The 25,312-nt window shown below is 38.4% G+C and overlaps 1 protein-coding gene across 4 annotated transcripts in view; it reads left to right on the top strand.

Annotated features, from left to right (window-relative positions):
- The first annotated feature begins 624 nt into the window (after positions 1-624).
- Positions 625-25,312, top strand: part of CBFB (core-binding factor subunit beta) — a 41,906-nt gene continuing 17,218 nt past the window's right edge. For 2 of the 4 annotated variants that reach the window (XM_088135916.1, XM_088135918.1), the window contains exons 1-3: positions 625-952; positions 4,735-4,821; positions 9,493-9,609. In XM_088135916.1, the coding sequence (XP_087992042.1) occupies positions 875-952; positions 4,735-4,821; positions 9,493-9,609 (282 nt within the window). In that variant the 5' untranslated portion in view covers positions 625-874. The remainder of the gene's footprint in view (positions 953-4,734; positions 4,822-9,492; positions 9,610-25,312) is intronic. The other 2 variants (XM_088135915.1, XM_088135917.1) reach the window with 2 other exon arrangements.

Raw genomic sequence — 25,312 nt, 5'->3', positions numbered from 1 at the left:
AGCTCCCATCCTCCGCAGCCAGGACCTTTTGAAGACCAGGAAAGGGCAAACACAATTACAATTGCACTTCAAAAGGCAAGGTGAACGCTAGTTACGCATAGCACGTGTGAACGCATTCTCAAAGAAGCTTTAACTGATCCAGTTAGACATGTTTAGTTCTTCGGAGGACCGTCCGGGTGATGCTACGCTTGCCCAGCACGCTTAACCTGATCACCTTCTCGATTCCCATAATACGCCCTCGAATGAACCCAAACCAAGACAAAACCCAGTCAAACATTAAGCTTAGCACGTTGCACAACCCTTACAGCTGCCAGCTCTCCTCTGACCCGGGTTACTCGCTCGGTGTGAAGTGGGCTTCCCACTCCCCCGCTTGGAAAGGTTTCCTTCCCCTGCGGGACCCCGAAATAAGTTCCCTCGGAGGGGGGCGCTGAGAGAGGAGACCACCCCGAGATGCATCCGGCGCTCCGCTCGGAACGCGCGCCTCTCTCCTGCCGCGCATGCGCACCGCCCCTCCCCGCGGGCAGCCCTTCGGCGCGGCTCTCTGGGCCATGTACCTTTTCTTCCCCTTCTTTAATGGGCGGCGGGCGGAGGGCGGGGAGGGAGGCGCCGCGCACGCGCGCCGGGGAGCGCTCGCTCGCTCCTCTGGCGCGCGGCGCCTCCGCCCCCTCCTGGTCTCCTCAGAGGCTCCGAGACGCCTCAGCGGCGGTAGCGTCGACCGTTGGCCGGCCGGGCGGGCGGGGGCCTGCCTTCTCCCGCGCTCTCCCTACCTGTCTCGCGCCGCCAGCCGGCTTGCCCCGGGCGCGCAGGGCGGCGGCGGCGGGACGCCTTTGCTGGTCGCCGGCCGGCCGGCTGGCCGCGGCGCCTCCCGCGCACCATGCCGCGCGTCGTCCCGGACCAGCGGAGCAAGTTCGAGAACGAGGAGTTCTTCAGGAAGCTGAGCCGGGAGTGCGAGGTGAGGCGACGGCGGCGGGGCGGAAGTGGGGCGGCGGCGGCGGGGGCCGGCCGGCGCTGCCTTTCGCGCTCCCATCATCCCCAACCAGCCTTCCCTCTGTGGCCCCGGACCCCGCTTCCCTCCAGTCGCCGGGTTTGGATTCCCATCATCCCCAGCCAGCCTTCCCTCTCTCCCCCGGACCCCGCTTCCCTCCAGTCGCCGGCTTTGGATTCCCATCATCCCCAGCCAGCCTTCCCTCTCTGCCCTGGACCCCGCTTCCCTCCAGTCTCCGGCTTTGGATTCCCATCATCCCCAGCCAGCCTTTCCTCTCTGCCCCGGATCCCGCTTCCCTCGCTGGGTTTTGACTCCTATCTTCCCGAGCCAGCTTTTCTTTTGGACACCAACTACCCCCTTCTTCCCCCTCCCACAGGTTTTTGGGTTTTCATGCGCCCATCATGTCCAGCCAGATTTCCGGTGGTGCTCCTGGACACCAGCTTCTCGTTTCCCTCCCCTGATTGGTGCTCTCTAGAGTCGTTGGACTTCCTCTTCCATTATCCTCAGCCATTCATCTTTTTGCAGCCATCTTCCCCCCAGTTGGTGCTTTTCAGACAAGTTAGATTTTGATCCCTGTCATCCCCAACCAGTCTTTGTTTTGTCTTCTGGATACCAGGTCCTGGTTCTCTTCCCCTCTCCCAAGTTGGCCCTCTCCAGATACCTTGGGCTTCTGCTCCCATCATTCCCAGCCCATCTTCACTTTGTGGTCCTGAACATCAGTTCTCCTCCCATCAGGACCCCTCCCCTTCTCCCCTGTCATCCCAAGCCAGTCTTAATTTTCAATCTTGTCACCCAGCCAGCTTCAAGCTAGTGCCTCCAGACAGGTTGGATCCCATCATCCACAGCTGCCAATAAGTTCTGCCCCTGCACACCTGCCTTTCCTTAGTCTTTCCCTAAACTGGTGCCTTCTAGATTTGCAGAGCTTCCACTCCCACCACATTCAGAGGATGAGCCGCATGCAGAGGATGGTAGGGGAAGGTCATGCCTTTGGAGGCACCCACATCTAATGAGATAAGTTAGAGAGTAGAAAGCCCTCACTCTTCCCCCAAGCATTTATTTGGAAATAAGCCTCCCCTCCTCTGGCAGGCAGCTGTCCAACTGAAGTTGTTTCCTCATCCACAGTGTAAAGATGGAGCTGAATTGCAGTCCCCATCCGGTATGGTCATCAGTTTAGTTCTTTGTGGATCGCAGGCTACTCCATCAGATAATGAAGGGGTTGGTCTGTGAAGTGCCACCAGAGTGCTTTTTTGTTGTTGCAAAAGAGCTAATATGGCTACCCTTCTGGAAATGAAATAAGAAAAGGAAACATTTGGTCTTCCTTTGCATTTTGCAGGGGAGAAGGCTGTACGCAGGTATCTACATATTTTGAATTTTTAAAAAGTACTTTTGTCCTACTTTTCTTTAGCTGAGAAAGCTTTGAGTGCTTTTGAATGAACAGGTTGCCATCCTATATCTGGGCAGGAAGAAAGCCCCTATCAGCTCACAGAAGTTACAGCCTATCTCACACACACACACACACACACACACACACACACACTCATTTGTACTCCAGGGTGTTGATGCCCTCCAGATGTGTACTGCTTCAATTCCCATCATCCACAGTCAGTCTAGCCAATTACTGTACAGCCTGTAGATGATGGTAAAGAGGTGCCCTAAAGAGGTTTTGAAGTTGGAGAAGGTTTAGATTATAAACTGAAATAAAACCCATCATGTATAAGATTTCAGCCCCATTTCCAAGTACCTTCCCCGCCCCCATGCAGGAAAATTCTTAAAGTTGCAGTTACATGATAGCGTGAGCCTCAGAAGTAAAAATTAAAGGGGATCCTTACTAAATTTAGGGATGTGAAGCTTCTTCCAGTTCCTGTTTTGTGCATACAACTGATCTCCAAGGCCCTGTACAGAAAGAAAAATTTACTTCTCCCCTCCCCCATTCCATTAAAAAGGAAATGTACATTGCCGGGAAGTTGAGGAATGGTTACCTTTGTCTTCACGGCTAATGATGTTGAAAGGAGATCTGCTCTACAATCAGCTTGGTTATGACTCTTGGAGTATAATTTATGAGACAACTATTTGATAAGACAGTAATGGTATACTTCAACACATGTTAATTTGAAAGTGAGCTCTACTGTTTTCATTGGGTTGTACTAGTGAATCTAGGATGGTAGTCTAGATGAATATGACTGTAACTTAACGTACAATGGAGGAGTGGTGCAAAATCCACCTTAAATGTCTTGATTTTGTGTGTATGAGAGCTATGGTTGAATGCAAGGATTAAGAGTTAATTGTCCATATTATGATTGTTATTTTTGATATTAGCACAGCAAATTATGCTTTTGATATCCTTTTGTATCATCCAAGGAATGGGTAAGAGTAGTTCCTGGAACAGGATAAAAAGAGGTCCAGTGGTTGTGTCCTGACATACCTAACCACTTTTTTATATAACTTCGGCGTATATTGATATTAAATAACAGGAAATTCTGTCTGTAGTGTTGGTATATTCCCTATCTATGTATGGGCCAGACAAGTAACATTTATTCCAGATTAAAGTCAGTTAAAGGTGATCCTTGTATATAGTAGGGGTAATCAGCACTAGTTAACACCACACATTTCAACTAGAATTTTTGTTCCTATGTATTAAATATGCAAATATGACAGTGTAAATAAATATCAAATGCTAGAATTTATCAAATTTTAATTAGCTAAAATTAGTAAGAATTTCACTTTTAAGCATAAGAGAGCTGGGTGCTATTTTAACATTTATAACAACAAAAATATATTGTGGGAACTTCCCTACAATATTTCTAAAGGTGTCATGTTGTGAATATGCCCCAGCTTCCATGTGGACACATTTTTCTCTAGAGTGTTCCTGATTTTGTGCACCCATGGCAGCTCCTGTTTCCCCTTTTTCATTTTCTATTCATAGCATCCCACTCATCTCTGGCATTTATTGCCTCACATCCTACCAACACCATTAAAACAGAAGTTCAGTTTCCTTTATACTCTTAATTTCTGCTACCGGAGCCAGGCCTTCTCAATTTCTTCCTTGCTGTCCCCAATTGAATGGTAGACACATGGTACATTTTCTTTGCCTTACACACCACATGCAGTTCAAGTCAAATATAATGGAAATCTAACCTTTATGTGTATGTGCATTTGCACTAATCTCATATACAAAGCATTGAATCAGTAATCTGTCACCTATTGTTGGGTTACTGTGAAGGATATTTTTGTTAACTAGGCTGATTAATTGAAAAAAAAGTTTAGTGTCTCTCTTCATTTATGTATGATATTCTGCTGTCAGTTATGTTTATGCCTTATGTTCTTCCTATGAAGATGGCTGGAGTTTTGTTTTTCATGGCCATAGTCCCATCCTCTGACTACAAAATTCTGTAACTTTAGAAGGGCAGGCCTCTCTTTATGCATTTCTGTGCTTCTTGCACAACCATGTTGATATCTTTCCTCCCAACTCCAATAATATTTCTTTGCCTTTTACAGTTTGCTGCAGCACCTGAATACAAAAGTGGTTAAGTAAGAACTTGGGAATTCTGTAAAAAAAATAATTTTTGTTAACTAAAAGTTGGGACTGGATAGTGACATATTGATATTTTGGAGCATCGTCCTTGCTTGGCTTCCATGGAAGTAGCATATTCACATTCTGTCCATGATCTCTGCTGGCTTGCCCTTATCTCTTTGTTGGTATTGTAAAACAGGCATGATTCACTTTTTGATTTAGCTCCTGCTCTTTGCAGATTAAATATACTGGCTTCAGGGATAGACCACATGAAGAAAGACAGGCCAGGTTTCAGAATGCATGCCGGGATGGACGATCTGAGATAGTAAGTTTATGTACTTATACTTTTATTTAAGGTGCTTGTGTCTTCACTTTGAACTGCTTGGTGACTCAGGATAAACTGCATAATTCTTAGGAATCTATCCCATTTCTTGTGCTAGTTCTGAGTTGTTAGTATTGTTCTTCTTTCTCTGTATCCCTCTCCCTATCTGCTTGCTGCACAACATGAGGGAATTAAGGTACAGATTAGATAACTAAGTCTTATTTGAAATAATATAGAATGTGAACTAATTAAATTCAAATCTATAATTTAAGCTGCGTACATTGCCTAGCTAATCAATGTGTTACCTCTTCTTAGAGTCTTTTGTAGCAGTTATTATATATAAAATAGTTAGGAAAAAAATCCTTCAAATTTCCTTCCAATTCAAATAAACTACAAAAAAAACCTGGTCATTTGCATTGTTTTTTCTTCTGTATCATTCCTTTATTTAAGCAAGGCATGATGTATAGTTTGTACTCATACGTTACTGGCCTAACTCTTTATGCATTTGAGTTATTTACAGCATTTGAATGTTCTTGCAGTTTAAAAAAGTATGTGTTAATTATTTGACACTTTTTAGCAGTAAAAAAAGTTGATTCCCTATCTAGGTTCAATTACAATAGAGTAAAAATTGTGGAAGAATAAAAAAGTGTAAACTAAGTAAAAGTTCATACTTGCTGTCAAAAACACTGATAACTTTCTTAGCAGGAAAAACCCTCAGAATTAACTATTTGCTAGGCAGGAAAGACTGAAAAAGGGCTCTTAAGAGATAAGTTCAAACCGTATGTAACCTATCTTCATTTACACTAATAAAACATGTAGCTAAATGGGGGAGGGGGGAGAGCAGAATGCTACCATAACTTCTCTACCTAGTTGTTTTTTAAGATGACGTTTTAGGGCTAAGAACACTTCTGTGAGCTTGGTTGCAGGAAAGGGGATTTGTCAGGGTTCAGGACTATTTGATGCTTAAAAAGTAGGTAGTTCAGCCATGTAACTGGACATAATATCGATTTTTTAAAAGAACTATGTGGAATTCATTGCTTGGTCTTAGTTTCTGCTTCTTAAATGAGATCTACTTTCATTACATAATAACATGATGTGCAATATTTAGTTACTTGGATTTTCATAAGTTTTTGTATCCATTGTGGTCTTCAGGTGTACCATTAAAACAGCAAAGAGGATAATCGTATGTTTAGTATGGTGAAGGCTGGCATAGACACTTGTAAGTGAAACTCTTGGACACCCTGACAGCATATATTCTATGGAAGTTATGGCTTCTGGTTCTGCTGAGGATATATGATTTTATCTTTCATGAGACTCATAATTAATCTAACTTTAGCTGAACTGTTGTTGTTCAGTAAGTAGCATGGGACTTCAGTTTAATACTATTTTTCTCATTGCAGACTGGTCTCCTCCTTTTTTTTAATTAACTCGGCCTGTTTCATCTGAACCTAACAAACTGTAGTTAATCTAATCACAGTTTAGACTTTGCATATAGAGTGAAACTACTGCTGTTAAAAAGTAGAAGATTCTGGTTTAACTATGGCTGAACTGGGGAAGGAGGAGAAAAGTATGAGTCCCAGAGAGCCCTCTATAACTTGTCGACCCCCAGATGTATTGGACTGTGGATCTCATAATTCTGAGCCAACATGACCAATAGTATGGCTAAGAATTATGGAATGTGTAGTTTTCCACATATGTAGTGCAATGCATTGGGAAGAGTTGACCCAAGGTGCATATATTTCTCATTTTGATCCATAGTTTCCCATAATGTTCAAGAATAAGCAGTAGTAAGTATGCAACATTCATACTTACTCTCAAACTGTATTTTGTTGGTCAGTTATATTAAATCTTGCATAAAGTATAGATTTTAAAAAGTAAAAGGATGATAGATTATGTTTAATTGCTAAGGCAAGTAATAATATACCTAGAGTTTTATGATATCCTAAAAATTTAGTCATATCAGAATAAAATCCGTTTAATCTCACACATTATATCATATAAAGTACCCAAGAAGATTGTCCATTGGCTGCTGTCAAGAATGTTTTATGATACACTGTTTGAGTTCTTTTAATTGAACTGAGATTGAATGCAGGTAGTTTTCAAACCTAATTAGCACAAAAAGACTTAAAAGTTCCCAGCAACTACTTTACTATTTCTTGTTACTAACAAAAATGACTGACTTATTCCTCTGCAAATGCTATCCTTCCTATGATTCGCACTCACAGATTTTAAATCTCTTAAGAGTTATTACAGAACTCTAAGACAACTGTTCTGATAAGATAATCTGGAAGAATGCCATTTGGTTGAATGGTTGGCTAATATTTTAATGTATTTTAGGGACAAATTTCAAGACCATATGTGGTTACTTATATTTATTTAGTGGCTCATTTATGTGTTTTTAATGCAAAATTGGTAATAAAGATAGTTTGTTTAAGCCTTGTGTCTAAAGAATTAACAGCAACAAATACTCTGACAACCTTTGTAGGCTGCAAGTAAGTAACATTTGAATCTCATCTCACAATCTGTAGAGATTTTGGAATATATTATTTCTGAGGCATTACTTAGTTTGCTTCACACCTGCCCCTCCTCCATTTTAACACAGAGCATAAGGAAATTCATATTTATTCCTTCAAATGCAGTTTTCTGAACACAGTAGGATTCTCTAGTCTGTATTTTGATTCTGTCAGTATGTACCTATCACAAAAGGATGTAGTATAACTTTAGTCCTAAGTAGGAAATTCCAATTCCAGGGGAAAAAAAGGAATTTCCCATTCAAGGCTTTATCAGCCAAAACCAAGAGCCTTGTACTGTCTGTGACCCTTTTTCTTCTCATCCTCCCGAAACCTTTGTGTATCATGTTACATAATGCCAAAAGTTCAGGTTTGGAACATTTAACCAGCCTTGAACATTATCATTTAATTACCATATAGTTTGAAGCATGGAAGAATTACGTGTAGTTTATAAGCTCTAGGAAATAGGTTATACACCTCCCCAGGCCCTTTTTTGTAGCTCCTGGAGCCCCTGTGATTTCCCACTCTAATTTGGCAGGCGATGTATGAAAACTGCAGTATGTCCCCTCAAATAGAATTACTACAATTTTTTTTTTAAAAAGGTCCTCACAAAACCTTCCATATTCCACATTCATGATGTTGTGGTCTATTTACTTCATCGCTATACCCACTGTTGTCCTGAATTTCCCCCATAAGCCCCCTCCCCATGTTATGCGTAGCCTCTGGCCACCAAAGTCCTGCCTTTTCCTAATGTAGGGACATTAGTTAAATCCCCTTCCATTTCTACATATACCTCAGCATAAACATACTCCTTCTGTATTGCATGGCTTAACTATCGTCAGCTATTGTCTTTTGCTGCCCTTAACACAAACTGAATTATTTCTGATTCTTTTCACCCCTGCCCTTATATTTCCATTGTTGCAGAAATGAGAAGTGTAGCTCAGATTGGAGTAGCAGATCTGATCCTCCTCTCCTATAAAAAATAAAACATTTTTTAAAAAACAGCCAAAGATGAATGCAAAGGGGAGGAGATCTGGCTTCATGGTAAATGCAAATGATGGAAATTTCTCTCTAGCTTTCTGTTTTCTGTATATGCGGTATTTTGTACATTTTGAAAAAAAATATGAATGGGATTTCTATTCTTTGTCTTCTCATTTATGAAGTTAATACCTAAAGAATCTCTTAAGGAAGCATTATATCTCAAGAGAGGGCTACTGGTTTGTTGTCTTATTTTCTGGAATCGTATTGATTTGAGACAGATACTCAACCACCTGACTTTGCTGTTAGAGGAGTTGATTCTGGTGAACTGCAGATCCACAGTGCAACCATTTTCTCCCTTGCAGAGTCTGTTTTATTCTTAAATTGTTTACTAAAGCACCATTATATATGTTCTGAGACTATTTGTGTTTGCTTGGTTTTCTTTGGCATATGATTTGGTTTGATCCTAGCTTTCAGTTTTTGAAGAAATACAGCTGTTGTCTGTAAAGACTAAATTCTTGACTTCAGTGGAAAGGGTTAATTAATACTTCTGGCCACATATTTAGAGCCATAATGTTTGAATCAAAATGTTACTTTCAATATCTGCATTCATTTTCCTTCCTGCTGTTGGAGTTCCTCTAGTCAGCTTGTGCAACATAACATTAGTCTTGTGTTCCTCCATTTGTGTGAGTGATGTGAAAAAATTAAAATTGACTGAAGTTTCAGTGAAAAATCCTCAACCTTCTGCTTGCTGTATAGTTTCCCACATGATTAAAAGTAGTAAAGCAAAGGTAAATGTATCTAAAACTGAAAGAGTTTTTTTTTATAAAATTACTAAGAGCAGGAAAATGTGTCTTTTGAAACAATTTAGCTGCTAAAAAGTAGTGCAGGATTTTCATAGTACTTTGAACTAAGATTTTAATATCTTCAAGAACAATTTATAGTAAAATATTGTTTCTGAATAAGTATCTTATTTCTGCAGCAACCTGTAGCAAATGTTGTCAAAATGAAATCAGATGTTTGTAACTTACTACTTAAGAAAAATTATGAGTGCATGTTTTTGACTTTCAATATTCGCTATGCAGTTCAGCTTTAAGACATAAACTGATGTAAAAATAAATGACTGCCTGCATAATTTATGTCATGTCTTGCTCCCTGATCCTGTTTGTATTGATTTTTCTAAAAGGCTTTTGTGGCCACAGGAACCAATCTGTCTCTCCAGTTTTTTCCGGCCAGCTGGCAGGGGGAGCAGCGGCAAACACCAACCCGAGAATACGTTGACTTTGAAAGAGAGGGAGGCAAGGTAAGGACTAAAGGGGTAGATGGCAGCAATCTAGATCTGTCTTCCAGGGGTTTTAAAATATGAACTTGAAATCATTATGTGGAATGAATTTGCTATTGTCATAAATATATCCATTTTTATGGAAACTAATTGCCTAAAAGTCTGCTGTTTCCAGCAAATAGTCCACACTGTCTGCAAAATATTCCTATGCCCTACATTACTGTTTCAGTCACAGTTCTGCATATAAATTTGTATCTTTATTTATAAAGGATACATTTTTGCTTATTTGGAGTGTATTATCTCTGGAGGCCTTTAAATATTTTTCATTATATAAATTTGTATCTTTATTTATAAAGAATACATTTCTGCTTATTTGGAGTGCATTATCTCTGGAGGCCTTTAGATATTTTTCATTATAAGACCTTGTTTTAAAATTTGTACACACAGTATTATTCTTAAGAACTGCAATAGTTTCCTCTATAACCCTGTATAATATTCCTTTTGTTGAACAGTGGAACATTACATGGCATGGAAGGATTTTGGGTGGATGTCAGTAGACAACAATGATGTGTTAGGGTACGGAGAAAGTAAAGAGAAGTCTTCGGTAACATTGGGTGATTTTCAGAGTGTTGGAAAAGAAAGAAAAGAAAATTGTGTTGCATTTCCATGAAGTATTATATCTGTTTTAAAAAGCAGGGTAAAATTTGCTTGCTGCAGTTTAGTCCTTCATGTACTTTCTGACAGTATTCAAATGAAGACGTTTTCAGTTGATAGTCATAGGTCACTTAACATCTGGCAGTTCATCAACATAGATGCAGGAAATACTTGTAGAAAAGGGTACAGCGTCATGTGCAAACTTTTGGGGAGGCATATTGGAAAACACAGATAATTATCTTTTTTCTTTCAACAGTGTGCAGTGAAGGTAATCACTCCCCCTTGAATTTGGAATTCCATGTGTATTTTTAGAACTCAAAAATTGCCTTGGTCTAGTTTTGCCTAACATTTTTGTGTTTTGCCTATTGAAATGCTTAGTGTGGTTACATTATAGTAGATAAAATCTGCACAGAATGTATTTGGTAACTGTACCTAGGGCAAGCTACTTTCAACCTAATATATCTTATAGGAATAAAATGAATTATTGCTCTTAGTTGTAGAGTTTTGCATAAAAAAATTAAATGTAAAAGGTGAATGTGCTTAAATATAATTCTCCAAACATGAGTGCTTCTTTAATATCTGTATGTTGCTCTAAATTCAGAAGAAAAATCATATATTAACCTTTTTTTCTATGCATGGATATATAGGAATTATATAATACATTAAATTGCTGTTTTGTTTCTGCTTTTAATTCTGCTTCTTAATGTGACGTTTAATTCTGTTCAGTAGTATGTATTTATGAAGGAAGGCCTAAAATCATTTAAATAACAAAGTGATTCACTTTACTCAAAGCTACTAAGTTTCAAGTCAAAGTGAAGTCAAAGTCTATTCCTACGTATTCCAAGAAATTCTGAAAGAAGCAAAAAGTTTAGATACTAGAAAATTAGGAGGTAAGGAATTGCACATATAGTTTAAATGTGCTTTTTTCATTTGACTAGAGGTTTGCATAGTGTTCAAACAATTTAACATTTCAGGCTGTTTCATGTACTCTGGAAGCGATCCATTCTTATAAAAGCGCTCAAATTATTTTTGGAACAGTTCAGAATGTTTTGCACCCCCTTCCTTTTTAAAAAATGTATTCCTTTTTCTTCAAGCTTCACATTTAAATTTCACCTGTAGACAAATATAATTATTGATCGTAAAAAATCTTAAGTGGAGGGGCATCCAGTGAATGCTTGTCATGATTTTTAGTTTGTTGTGACCACATATAATTAAGTATGCTGGCTTCTCTATGCAATCCTTTGCAGTTCACCAAAACCCAGTGAAGGCTTATGTTAAAGTTTTCATGTCACTTTCCACAGTTTGGGTCTGTTATTGTCAGGGAACGCAACTAGTGGCAAGTAGAAGTTGTGAGCTAATAGCAAAAGAACCCTAAAATAAAATCACTTTTGCCTGATATATTCAATTTGGATTGAATTTTTACATGGAAAAATTCCCCTTAATTTGTTAGCCCCAATTCTGCTTTGGTTGCTGGCAAAGTGCAACTAACATGCTTTGGTAAGGTGGTGGATTGCATTTTTTAGCATTCTAGAGCTAAACCCTGGATATTGTGGGTTGTATTTATGAGAAATCCTTATATACTTTTGTAATTAACTCTACTGTGCTGATCTTTGTGATTGTAATAATAAATATTTTTAGGAACATTTTGTTAAAGTTTTCTTTAAAAAAAACTAGTGTGCTAAGTGTACCACTTTTGAAGTAAACATTTAAATTGGCAGTGTTAAAATTTGAAGGTACATTACTTGTAAACGTAATTGAAGCTACTTTACAATTGTCCTGTTTCATTTTCAGTGTATTCATTTAATTTGTTGTGGGCTTGTTTATCTTTGTTTTAAACTCAATAGGAGAGATTCAATTCAATTTATTACAGTCGTAGGCCAGTATAAGCAGAATCCTCTATGAATATATATAAATTTATCGTAATAGATAATAAATGAAATAAAATTTAAGACAAAGTTAAAATACATTTATAAAACAACCTAACTAGCATCTATGAGTGATGCAGTCTATATTTAAATTATAAAGTAAACACTAAAATTATATAAAGGAGAAATTCAAACTCAAAGAAGTTATGACGACTATTGCTTTTCTTCCATGGTTTGGCAAAGTACTATAATGAAATATTAAGCTACCCTATTGTACTTAAATATATTGGGACAGTCATAGTGCTGTATCAGTTATTCAGATTTTGTTTCTTATTAATATTTGTACAATAATGTTTACTTTGTGGAAGAAGGAAGAAGCTAAAAACATGCATTATAGTCTAATGTTTTGGTTCTTAGAGGAAAGCATTGCTCTTTTGATATTTATCCCTGATTTATGTGATTTCCAACTGGCATGAAGACACTAGTTATTTGAATTAAATTCTTAGTAGTGGATATCAGCAGGTTTTATGAAACCAATACAGTAGTTACAATTATGCATAGCATTCCTAAACTGCAAGCTAAAGAGCGCAATATATTAAGTATGTCTCCTGCAGGTGCCTTTGTATTTCTTTCATAGCGTATTTCTTTTTCAATCTGGCAATGGAATTCTCAAAAGTTACCTCACCCAGTATCATATGTCAGGGCTTAAAAGATGTTCCTGCATGGTGTGTGTGCAAGTGTGTATGAATTTTTATGCAAGAAATAATCCAGTGAATATGATTAACTTTCCTATTTTTGTGTACAGTGCCCTTAATATGGATCAAGCAGCATGCAGTTATTGTAGTGTAAAGAACAATAAAGAGTAACTGCTTGCTACATATATAATGTGTCATTTAGCTCTATGGCAGCAGGTTTTGTGCCATAGAAACGTAGCCTGTTGAATGGAATAGTTCATTTTAACAAAAGTGGTATATTAAAGCAGTTAGTGCTTGAATAGTGAATCTTGTCCTATATGTAGAATTTATATATACAACTTTAAAATATTCACCTGTCTGCCCCAAAATAGAATTCCTCCTTAATGAGAAATTTAGCTTGCAATAATAGATGCACAATTGACATATTCTAAGTGATTGATCATGAAATAATAATATAGGAAACACTTCAGTATGTCTCTGTACTGAAATTTCTGATCCAGCAATTCCCCATCCACAGTTTATGAAAACAGTTGCAGTGGCTGAACTACTGCGTCAGATATTTAGTTAAAAGTGGTGAAACTTCTAAATGTTTCGCCACTGTGATGTTGTGAATTGGAGTAGATTGACTGAAATTTCTGTTGATAAGTATATGAAAATTGCTGCTGGACCTGCTATAAGCTACCTAAAAGAAATACATGAACATGAGATAATTATTTTTCTTCTGACTCATCATGGCCTTAAGCTTTACTTAGTATAATATGATCCAGCCATAGTTTCACTAAGTGTTCAGGTACCAAAGATAACATCAAGACTAACTGATCAGCTTCCTGTGGTAGGTTGTCAGTACTAAAGGGGAAATAGCTGGTGAGAGAAAGGTGACTAGGACAGCAACAGCATTAAAACATCAATACTTCCTTTTGCTTTTTATAGTTTATCCTGTAAAACATATTCTCAATTGCCATCTTGTACAGAACTGCCTGTTAACAGTTCTGAGAGTGAGAGCAATTCTGTTGGAGAAAAACATGTAAGAAGGACATATTATAATATTAATCTCGTGGGGCTATGCTGTTTTTATGATTTTTTTTTAATATAGGACAATGGAAAGTAGGCTACTTTTAATGAGGTAGAGGAGTAAGTACTCTTTGTTGGTTATGGTAGGTGTGAGAGAGTCAAATGGAAAGGTGGTTTATAATGTGTCTGAGTATATGTGAATAGAGCTCCAAGCAGCATCAGTGATAACAGTGGCTACAAGTGAGAAATTACCCAAAGCCACTATTCTGGAGCTGTTGATTGCTGAGACCAAGGTGCCTGTGACTTGGGTAGCAGGTATGGCAACAAACCTTGGTAAGCTCCTTTGGAAAGTAGAGACTGTTGTGTTTGGAACAGATGAGGCTTCTGTGGATCAATCTGGGGAGCAGTTCATTGGACCAGACTAGCACACTTGGAGTGCTGGCAGAGAACACTTGATCTGCTGTCTTTATGGAGTGTGGGTAGTGGGAGCAAAGTCAGACTGGGCACTGAGTCATATTCTGGGCTGAGCCCTGCAACTGCATAGGACCACCCGTGGTCCTATTTGATAACTCAGCAACTTTCAGTGCCACTGATCATGGTATTCTGAACAATTTCTAAGAGTTGGAGTTCAGGCACTGTGTTACAGTGGTTTTCCTTTGTACAGGGTCAGTTCTAGTCAGGATTGAGGTATGGAGAGAGTGAGCCCAAAGCTCCTGCTTTGCAAGGTCCCTCTGGGCTTGATGTTCTTTCCAAGTATAGTCATCACCATAGAGCTTCCAATGTTTTAAAGGTCTGAGTTTTATCTAGCTTCTGTTCTGTTTATTCCGTATGTGGTTTGGAAAATCCAGAAAAATAAACAGAGTTTTGACAAGCTTACTTCTACGTATGTTTGTATCCAAATGTTCATGCTTTGATTAATTATTTTGTGATTAGGCTTGTGCATGCTTCAGATTGGATTGGGAATAAGTGCTTCAGACTGTGTAGGAGCACAGATGTAGCATCTCTATGTGACTCATTAAAGCAGCTGCACCATTTCCATGAGGGTGTGGCTGCTGTGAAAACCTCCCTGCAGCAACTGTGCAAATCTGGGAACAGATGTGGTTGCTGCAGCGAATCAGAGGCAGGTGCTGCTTTTATTCTCTACACAACTGAAGCACTTTTTTCCCATTGAACTGGAAGCATTACACAGCTCTGCTGAGATTTATTACTATTGTTGGAAGTCTTTTGTGTGCTTAGAGTGAAATGGAGTAACATAATCCAAAATGAGTAGGCAATTGTAGTCCAATAGCTGTATTTGGTCTTTCCTAATTTCATCCCAGTGGGAGAGAAGGAGTATTAGTTCAGCAAAAGCAGTCTTTTCTTCTGTTTGGTATGGAGAAAGAAGGAGAGATATGAGAAAAAACTAGTGGCTTTATCCATTGCTATTATGGGTCCCCATTCAGAACCTGATAGGAAAAATGTCTCCTGCTCATGTGGCAACAAATTCATGTTGACTGTTTTTAAGCCTTACTGACTTCATAAACAACAATTGTCAAAATCACAAGACAGAATCTCATCTGCTGTCTCTTCAGACTGTAGAATAAAAATTAGTCTTTTATTTCTGTTAATCAAAATGTTGTCACTGGAGTGACATTATTCCAAAGCTGAGCAGTATATTGGTTATTCCTGTGAGGTTTGTTGTCCAGATGTATGGCAGAATGCCAGCTGGCAATCATGGTGGTCTTACCATGAATAAGTGCTTAAGGGAAAACACTGCAATTCATTTGTAGACTTTTATTCATTCATTCCTCCTCCTCATCTCATTGGATTATAGTGTACCATTTATTTACAGATAAAGGAAGTAATTTTAATAGGGTTTAATTACATTTCTGTGTTAAACTATTCATAGAAACTGACATTTCTTTGCTGGTCTCCATATTGTAATAATTTGCTGTGAAGATCAGGATAACACCTTCAGTTCTCAGCCTACGTCCGTCAGTTTTACATGCACATTCAAAAACAAGTTGTACATTGTAATAATTGTGATTATGGATCGTGATGCTAAGGACCTTTGAGTTACTTGTGTTCTCCCTGTGAAGGTAACATGAGAGACATCTCTATGGTGGTCTGGCTTCTTTTGATGCTTTTCTGTCTTCATACTTTGGAGTAAAATGTTAAAATAAAGGCATGTTGGCTTCACATAAGGGGACATGATTCTCCAACATAGTGTGCTTTATATTTAAAAAAAAAGACTGAGTTTGCCATCACCACTGCAATAAAAAAAAAAATTCATATACACACACACACATACACACATACATACAGTGGTACCTCTAGTTACGAACTTAATCCGTTCTGTGACTCTGGTTGCAACTCGAGTTGGTCTCAAGTCAAGGTAAAGTTTCCCATAAGGTTCAATGTAAATACGGTTAATCCGTTCCGCCCTCCGAATTTGGTCGCACCACGAGGCAAATTTCCCCATAAGGTTCAATGTAAATACGGCTAATCCGCCCTCCGAATTTGGTCGCACCCCGAGGTAAATTTCCCCCATAAGGTTCAATGTAAATACGGCTAAACAGTTCTGAAACATATGCATTTTATTTTTAAACCTCAAAAACCTTCCAAACGCCACAAAACACACCACAAGCCTCACCGAACGTCTCCTTGCTACTGCAATCTCGCCCACAGGAAGCTGCGACCGTGTGGCAGCAGGGAAAATGGCCGCGGATCCGGTTCGTAAGTAGAGGCGGAGTTCGCATGTCGAGGTAAATTTTTGGGGCTGGAGCTGGTTGAATCTTGAAAAATTCGTAAGGAGGGGCGTTCGTAACTAGAGGTACCACTGTATATTCATTCATTCATTCATTCATTCATTCGGCAACAAATGGGAACAAATAAGCCATTTGTGGACATTATGATGTCAATTGTATTTGTATCAGCCGGATGTTTACGAAGATACAAAAAAAATCCTGATTTTTAACCTTTGAGCCCAAACCTTGAGCCCAAGTGTCTGATGAGTAGAAATGAATGAAATTTAAACCTGACTTCCTCTCAATTGCTTCTTAATATTCCTACTATACTGCTTTGAACATGGACGTCTTATTTTGAGCTTATTTTGGCATGAGATGAAAAATACTTGGCATTGTTTAGTATTTTGTTAATGACCTATAATTAACAGTGGGTGACTTTCCCTCATCTCTGTCTAGAATACGATTCAGCCTATAGTAGTGATCCCTCTATGCTAATGAAACTGTACATGTGCACTTAATTGTCTTTGGGATCTGTTTTTCACCCCAAAAGCCATGTCTTTGGATGACCTCTAAAACACACCAAAGAACAGAAAATTAGATGCTGCAACAACATGAAATCTTATCTAATATGAGGCTGAATAAATTGTATTACAAGTATGAATTGGTATGAAATAATGTGCTTTAAGGAAGAGGGAGTAGGCAGCAACTTCAGACAGAATGTGTCAAGTGTACTTTTAGTAATGGAAGATAACATTAGACTAGGTTATTTGAGGGATGGCCTCCCCGGTTACATCTACTCATCACATCAGGACTGGCAGGAGAGGCATGTTATGGGTCCTGTCTACAAAAGAGTGTCATCTGGCAGGATCCAGAAAGAGAGTCTTTTTTGCCATCCTGTGGAACATCATCCTCTGGACCTTAGATTGGCCCCAACCCTCCCAGCCTTTAGGAAGATCCTAAAGACATGGCTGTGGCACCATGCCTAGGGGTCCAGCAATGGTGCGGAGCTCTTACAATGGCTGTATTCAGCTGATGTAGAATGAATTCTGTTGCTGATTATGATTTTCTGTTTTTTATAAATAAATAAATAAATAAATAAGGAAAAAAAGAAAAAGAGACAAAAAGAAGCCATTATAGTTTAAAAACAATGGGGAAAAGAAAAAAAGAAAATCTATGGGGCAAAGGGAAATAAGAAATATTATTATCCTTTTTTATGTTCTTTCAAAACCCAGCAGGTAATGACAAGGCACAGCGGAGGCAAGGTAGAGAAGTTCTTTCCTTTGGCATTGCAAACCTAAAAGAAGAGTGAGGTGGTTCTAGGTGAGCATTTCACAGAGACAAACAAAAGAGTCACAACTTTCACTGAGTTTGTTATTACAAACTGAGATATAGGAGATTTGAATTTCTGTAGTTTCTTGTACAGTTCCCTTTCCTCTTTATATAGCTGACTTGGATGACTTTAAAAAGAACTTAGGTAGATTCATGGAGGATGAGAATAGTAAGTGCTACAAATCATGATGGTCATATGCTATATTCTGGGAGAAGTATACCTCTGAAAACCAACTATTAGGGAAGATGTTAGGCATATGTTGTACCCAAGTTATAGTTCTGGATTTCCACCTTGCAAGCAACAAAGTTATGGACGAGGTAGATATTTAGTTTTACTCATCTAGCAATATAGCTCTTACTGTTTCATGCTGAGCTAAAGAACTAGAGCATAATTACAGATATTTCTCACTTAATGGCTGTTCAAAGTTACAGCGGCCTTGGAAAAGGTGCTTTACAACCTGTATTCACAGTCGCAAACGGTGCACCACCCACCACCGTTGAGATTTGTGACCTTTTTACAATGGTGGTTAAGTGAATCACCGCAGCCTTTAAATGAAGCACATGATTGTTAAGTGAATTCCAGCAAAAAAGTCCATTGGGGAAGTTGGATTCACTTAACACCCGTCGTAAAAATTGTCTTAAAATCGGGTATGGTCACATGGTGACTCGCTTAGTGACCACCCCACTTAGCAACCAATTTTACAGTCCCTATTGTGGTCAGTTCCATTCAGCTTTTGTGCTATCAGACCATTAAGGCAAAGGTAGAACTGTTTTGAACTAACATATGAAGAATTGCTTTATTCCCATCTCTGAACTCTTCCTATCCTATGAAATCCACTCCTGGAGTGGAGCTAAGATAAGACCTTAGAGAAGAAGCAGCTCCTAACACTTACATGCATCCTTATGAATATGTTGATAGTTTAGTTTATGACCTATGTGTTGCTGTGCAGCCAAGTAGAGAATCAGGCTGATAATTATAATGAACCTTGCTAATCTTACAACAATTTATTAGAAAGCATCCTTAAACTAATGGCCTGTAGCAATAAAGTGCAATGGAAACATATTTTTAAATCTTGAATGTTAACCTCATTTCCTTACCAGCTCCGTAATAAAATTCAGATGCAGCTGTTCACAATATAAATGTGACTGTCTTTATGTTTAAATTCATTGCTTGCTTGTTGAAGGAGTGTTCTGTTGACTACTAATAGCTAATAGTTCAAATGTCATCATTATACTGAAACCAATGACATTTAAAATTTTTATTTGCTAATACTCTTACTTTAGCTGAAATTCTTCCCCCACATGGTTGCAGCATATACATTCTACACACTAAAACTACAATTAAATAGTTGCCATTATTTATAAATAATACTTCTAATAATTTACATGCCACCCAACTCCCAACAACTCTGGATGGCTTACAGTTGTTAAAACATTTTTAAAAAAAGAACAGTAGAGACACACAAACAGCACAAGACAGAAGAACAACGATGGCAAAGAAAATAAACCAAGAAGAGGGAGGGAAGGGAAGGGAAGGGAGACAGGTCTTTAAGGCCATTCAAAACACCAGCAGGGTGAGAACCATTCAAATCTCAGGGGGAACTTCATTCCTGTGATGGAATGTGAGGGTGACCTTGGAAGAAGCCGGGGGGGGGAGATGCCACCTAGGGAACGATCAGATAAAAGAGAAGGGAGTCCGCAATAGAGTAATGGCCAGAGAAAGAAACTTAGGAGGGACCTGCCCTAACTACTCAGGCGGTAAATAGGGAGGGCGGGAGATTTGTACTTTCAGACTTGTAAGGTTCTGTTAATGTAGCCTTACAGTAAAGTAGAATTAGCTCATCTAGTCTTGTTTCCTGTCTGGTTTACCTGGGAGGGCTGACAATTACAGAGGGCAAGCACTGCTACAGAGAAGGCGAGCTTCTGGGGCCCCAGTAGGTGGCATTGTTTAATCCATGTAACCCAGAGCATGCTAACCCTGCCAGATCGAACCAGTTGGGCAGATACTATGGGAGATAGGCAGTTAATTTTCTTTGCTATTATGGATAAATATATCAGTGATTTTTTTAACATTTGGCCCTCTTAAGTTTCATATGTTGAACTGCTTAAAGACCAGTGAATTCTGAAAATTGTATTTCAGAGTTACTTTATTGATTGTAAGTCAGTGAACCTCAGTAATTAGCACATTATTCTTTTTAGATAGTTTGTCAACTCACTTGCAGTGTTTATATTTCAAAATCTAGATAGCTTTAGAAATGAGTGCTTATAATTAGAGATCTAGTAAGGTTTAGAAGGATATGTATATCCCTTTTAAAATAGTGATGGCAAGTTGCCCTTCTGAATAATTGATGTTGAGTTTTGCCTTGGAATGTTTGTGATGTAAATAGTAGAGAACACTGTTTGGCCTGTCACAAGTCAAAGTGATCCAATGTGCTGTTGCTTGGCAAAGATTTCAGGGTGTGACTTCTAGGTAGACATCAAATATATTATCGTTAACACTACTGCTATTGTAATTACAGTAATGAATATTATTTATTTTCCTAATGTTGCTGTTACTGATCACAATCAATATTTGTCAATGCTTTGAAAGATTTCTTCTGAAGAAGTGAAAATTGCCGGTCATCAGTACGTTTGTCAGACTGTACCAAAGTTTTCAGCAAAACTGATAGAAATAAGCCATCCTTTGTTGCCACTGTAACACTGTTTTATTCTATGAATGGTGCTTAGTAAAACTATAACATTAGAATGCCATGTCATTTGTATAGTTAGTGAGATGATTCAGGGTCAGCTGAGATCAACATTCAGGCTTCATTGCTCTAATAAGCAGACAGGCTGTTCACTGTATCCTATGAATAGGAGAAGTTGTACGTGGCGATATTTGAGTAGTGACTCACCTGAGTGTCTTCTATAAGAATGTATGATAGACATGGGTGCTGGGAACAAATACAGTGATATGTTCTTACCATTTTACTGTTTCCATGTGGTGATTGTGGCTATGCTGACTCATTAACTGATGGATGGTGACTGGTGAAGTACATGCTATCAGTTGAGTTAAAAATGATTCAGTTGTTTTTTTAAAAAGAAAGATCTGTGACAACTTTAGAATATATGGAGTAGAGTAATGCTGTTTATTTCTAACAATCTGAACTGGCTTTCTGTAGAAGCTTACAGATAATAGCTTAGTAATAATACTGGACCTGAGTACTAAATTAGATATCAGAATGTAAATGTTCTTTTCATGTGCATTCTTGTGTAGACACCATAACATGCAGTTGATAGAGTGTCACAGAATATGTGCTTAATGGAATTAAGAGTCCATTGGTGTTGGGCCACAAGGAAGGAAGGAGGGAAGGGAAGGGAAGGGAAGGGAAGGGAAGGGAAGGGAAGGGAAGGGAAGGGAAGGGAAGGGGCCATCTGAGAAACATTGGGACATTTTTGAGACAATAAAATATGCTTGGTTTCATCATAAATCAGGAGCATTAATATAGATATAACTTATGTTCTTGGGTATTGTTAAAATTACTATTGGAATTAAAGCTTCTGTAGTTCATAACATTGTCTTTCTTTTATAAGTTTTATATCCTACCTTTCCACCAAAACTACGCTTCAGCAGGTAGTTAGTGAAATCGATCTGTAATCCAATGTACTACAATTTCAAGTTGCTGAATTGGTTTGCAGTAGATCTTACATCTGTTCAAAGCAGCTGTTTGTTAACACATAAACTTCTAAACCATCAGTATTGATTGCTTACTGTCGGGTACTGAATGCTGATGTTTCCTTTAAGATAGTTTTGTAAGAGTCCCATCTTTACATCACTGAGTAGTTGTCTATATTTGTGTATTAAACTTGTATGTCTAAAATTAGTGTCTGTACTATTATATGTAAGTTTGCATTAATGATGAAAAACAAGTTGATAAATAACAGGGTTTTTTAATGTCATCTCAAAGCTAAAGTAGCTTTCCCTCTTAACAATCTGAATACTAGAAAATGATCAGCTATTGCATATTTGAATGCCAGGCTTCCAGAAAAAATTAATTACTGTAGCCCATTCTAGCTCCCTTTTACCTGAGAAGAGAGCAAGAAAAGTTTGTATAAGCACTTGCCTCAGATTCCTATCCTAGCTCTTCAGTGGTATGATTCCTGGACCCATTTACCCTCAAGGTCTCCAGAAACCATATACTGTACCCTATTTTTTCTGGTACACATTAATTGGATATTGTACAGATTCATAGTGTTTACCTAAAGTAAAAGGAGCAGAGTTTGGAGTTCAGGCAAGTGGAAACTTCCTTGTAAATCTTGACTAAAGCTGCAACAGTAGTTTCCAGTCTGAAAATTGGATTTTATCACCTGTGTACAGTACCTCCTAGCTCATTTTAAGCAGTTTCTTTGAAGTTTCTTTATATCGTACTACAAAAATGTATTTTTAATAAAAAATTGTATATAATAGGTACTGTTTTTAAAATGGATATAGCTTGAAATATAAACATTATTTCTGTGTACAGGCTAGAGTTAATAATGTTCCCAGGATTAATTTTCATGAGATAAAACTGGCTGCTGCTTTATTTTGTTGTGAAATAGCACACACTGTTCAGATATATCACTAATCAGAATTCTTTAGAATTCTGAGATATCAGAAATGAGCAGGTCGTCCTTGAATCTTCCTTCCAGCTAGTGTAGATTTGTTTAGCATTACCTCCACTCGGACCCCAGGCTTCAAGCATGTTAGGAGAGAAGAAGAGAAGTGTCATTGTTGGGGCTTAAAGTAATAATTCTGTAAATAGAGGCATCTTATTTGTTTCATGGTGCCACTGGCAGGGGCACAGGTGAAAAGCAGCATATACCCTGATTAAGACTCCTGACTAAAGTGTTCATATCATTCAAAAGACTTCAATATCCACTCAGGTAATTTTATTTGATTACTAGTTGGTTTTATAAGTTGGAACTGGCTGTGAGGAGGATATGACAGCTATAAACCCAAATAGGGTTAGAAATGAAGAGGAAACCATTTTTATCTTTAAAAAGGAAATGTGGTCAAACGGCTTCAGTGATAGCAGCAGTTTCTTCCAAGCTGTAGACCTATGCTTCTTTCTCTGACAGGGAGGAATATTCATTAACATAATTTTAAAAAATATGTCAGAACAAGGGGATATAGGGTTTGCCTGTACACTGGGAAACATTTCAGTTGAAAGGCAATTTTAAAAAGTCAGCAAGCTGCAAGATTTAGAGGCCTTCTCTAAAATACATTCAGGATTACAGCAGTGTTACCAGGATAACTCAAAATATTTATCTGTCAGCCATAAAAATGCAAAAAAAATGTTGATGTATTACATTCATTGATTGCTTTTTTATACTGTTGACTCCACATGGACTCCTGGTGGTTTATAACATATTCATAAAAACCAACAATTAACACCATAAAAAGACAATAATCAACCCTCCCTTGGCAACCAGATCCCAGCCATTATAGATTAAAAACTGTAGAATCTGTTTCCACCATTTTCCTGAACACAGTCAAGGAGAGCACCATCTAGTTGTTGGGGGCATGCTATTCCACAGGGATGGAGCACAGACTGAAAAATAGTGTCCCCCAGCCCTTTCCCCAGTTTGGGATGGGCATACTGGACAGAATGTTCTATATAAAATCAGATGAAACAACAGATGCACTTTTTAAAAACTTTGCAACATGATGGATTATTGGGGGCAGTGGTCTGTTGCAAACGTGTGTAAGATCAGAATATCAAGACTGCTGCTTCCAGCTGTAATCAGCCCATCTAATATATGTACTGTATATCATAGGAGATGCACCTGGTAATCCTGTATTTTCAGGGGAATGGGGCGGGGGGGATGCTGAAGCCGGGAGGCAGAATGTTTCTGCTGCAGCACCAGCATTATGGAACAGCCTCCATTTAACCTCACTGTGATGGCCTTCTGGAAAATACTAATAGCATAATTATTCTAGAGGCCTTTAGGAGTTGAATATTGTCTGTTGCTACCTTATAAACTGATCTGCAGGATGTAGTGTAACTGTTATCAGATTGAGCAGTAGGGATTATTAATGTTTTATGATAGTAAGGTGTTACTCTGCTTGTTACACTATTCTGTAGGTGTTTCATTGTTTACTGTGGATTCTTTAATGTTTTATATTTGTTTTTGATGTTTTATTGTTTGCAGTGCTGTATGTGCTAAGGATATTTTCATTGCTGTAATTCTTCATGAGCCAAATGAAATTGGCAACATACAAATTTGGTAAATAAATAATGTATAATGCCCAACTGCTGGGCCACTGAGCATATTTGTGGGCTGTTCTACCATTGTAAATTGGAATCTGTTGAAGAATGGGATAAACCCTTATTCAGCAGTTTAAATAATTCCCACAAAGATATGTAAAAAGAACTATAGGTAATGATTATTTGTACTGAGTGCCTTGGCTCATAGACATGAGTGGAGTATGTATGAAATGGGGGGAAAGTAATTTGTTTTGAACTCAGAGCAAAGCAATCCCACTTGAAAGGTTCTGAGTATTCTACCATAGCAAACAATGGGGACTTGAAACAAGTCTCTTGCTGCATTGTTTTTCATCATATAGAGACAAAAGAAGTGTGAAAGTCCACACTAAATGCTACATATCCAAAATTAAGAAAAATTAGCAAGAGAAGTGCTTTTAAGAGTCCTATAGCAGAAGATTCAACCAATAATAAAGCATGATTTTTGCAGCCTAACTGTACAAATATCCATAGAACTGAGTACAGGAAATATGCAACAGTTTCACTTTAAGACAGCCTATGAACAATATAATAGCAAAAATACACTTCCCTAGTAGTGTGTGTGTGAAGTAGGAAATAAATGTTTGAGCTTGGAACCAAACTTCAACAGATTCAGTGTTTTGCTATAGTGTCAAAACAAAACTCTCAGAATATATGTGGGTTGGGTGGGGGGGGTGTATTTGTTTGGAATTTTAAACAATCAGAATTGCTTGCTGGGGGCTAATTTTCTGTGGCTGTGACTCTGAACAAAACTACTTGAATCAGCCAAGTTTAGTTCTGAGATTGGAACAAAATTATCGGCACACATGTTCTCACGCATTTTTGCATACTCCTGTTCTTCCCATATTCTTAAGGCTTCTTCCTAATAGACATGCTCATTGCGCAGTTTACATTTGGCAGTCTCCCTAAACAAGAAAGCCTAACACATGAGACAGTATTGCACTGCTACTCATGAATAACTTTCCTATTGTAAACAATTTAAAACAGCAGTAAACTTACCTGCCAGGCTAGCGGTGGTCTTTTAACTTTTAACTGATCCTCTTTCACCTCCGTTTCCCTGTAAATAGTTTCTGACAATAACAGTGGGGATGAAACCTGTGGCTGCTGCTTTATTGGCTAAAGTACTCTCCAAGATTTCTCAGCTTGAAAGTTGTTGTTTTTTTAAAAGAAAAAGTTTAGTA

This window comes from Python bivittatus, unplaced genomic scaffold, assembly GCF_059951505.1.
Source record: "Python bivittatus isolate LINGU-HERP-01145 unplaced genomic scaffold, Pbiv_v1 ctg000190_np1212, whole genome shotgun sequence".
In the NCBI taxonomy this organism is placed as follows: Eukaryota; Metazoa; Chordata; class Lepidosauria; order Squamata; family Pythonidae; genus Python; species Python bivittatus.
Note: the sequence above shows the minus strand (reverse complement) of the source record. Positions and strands in the feature narration are given on the sequence as shown.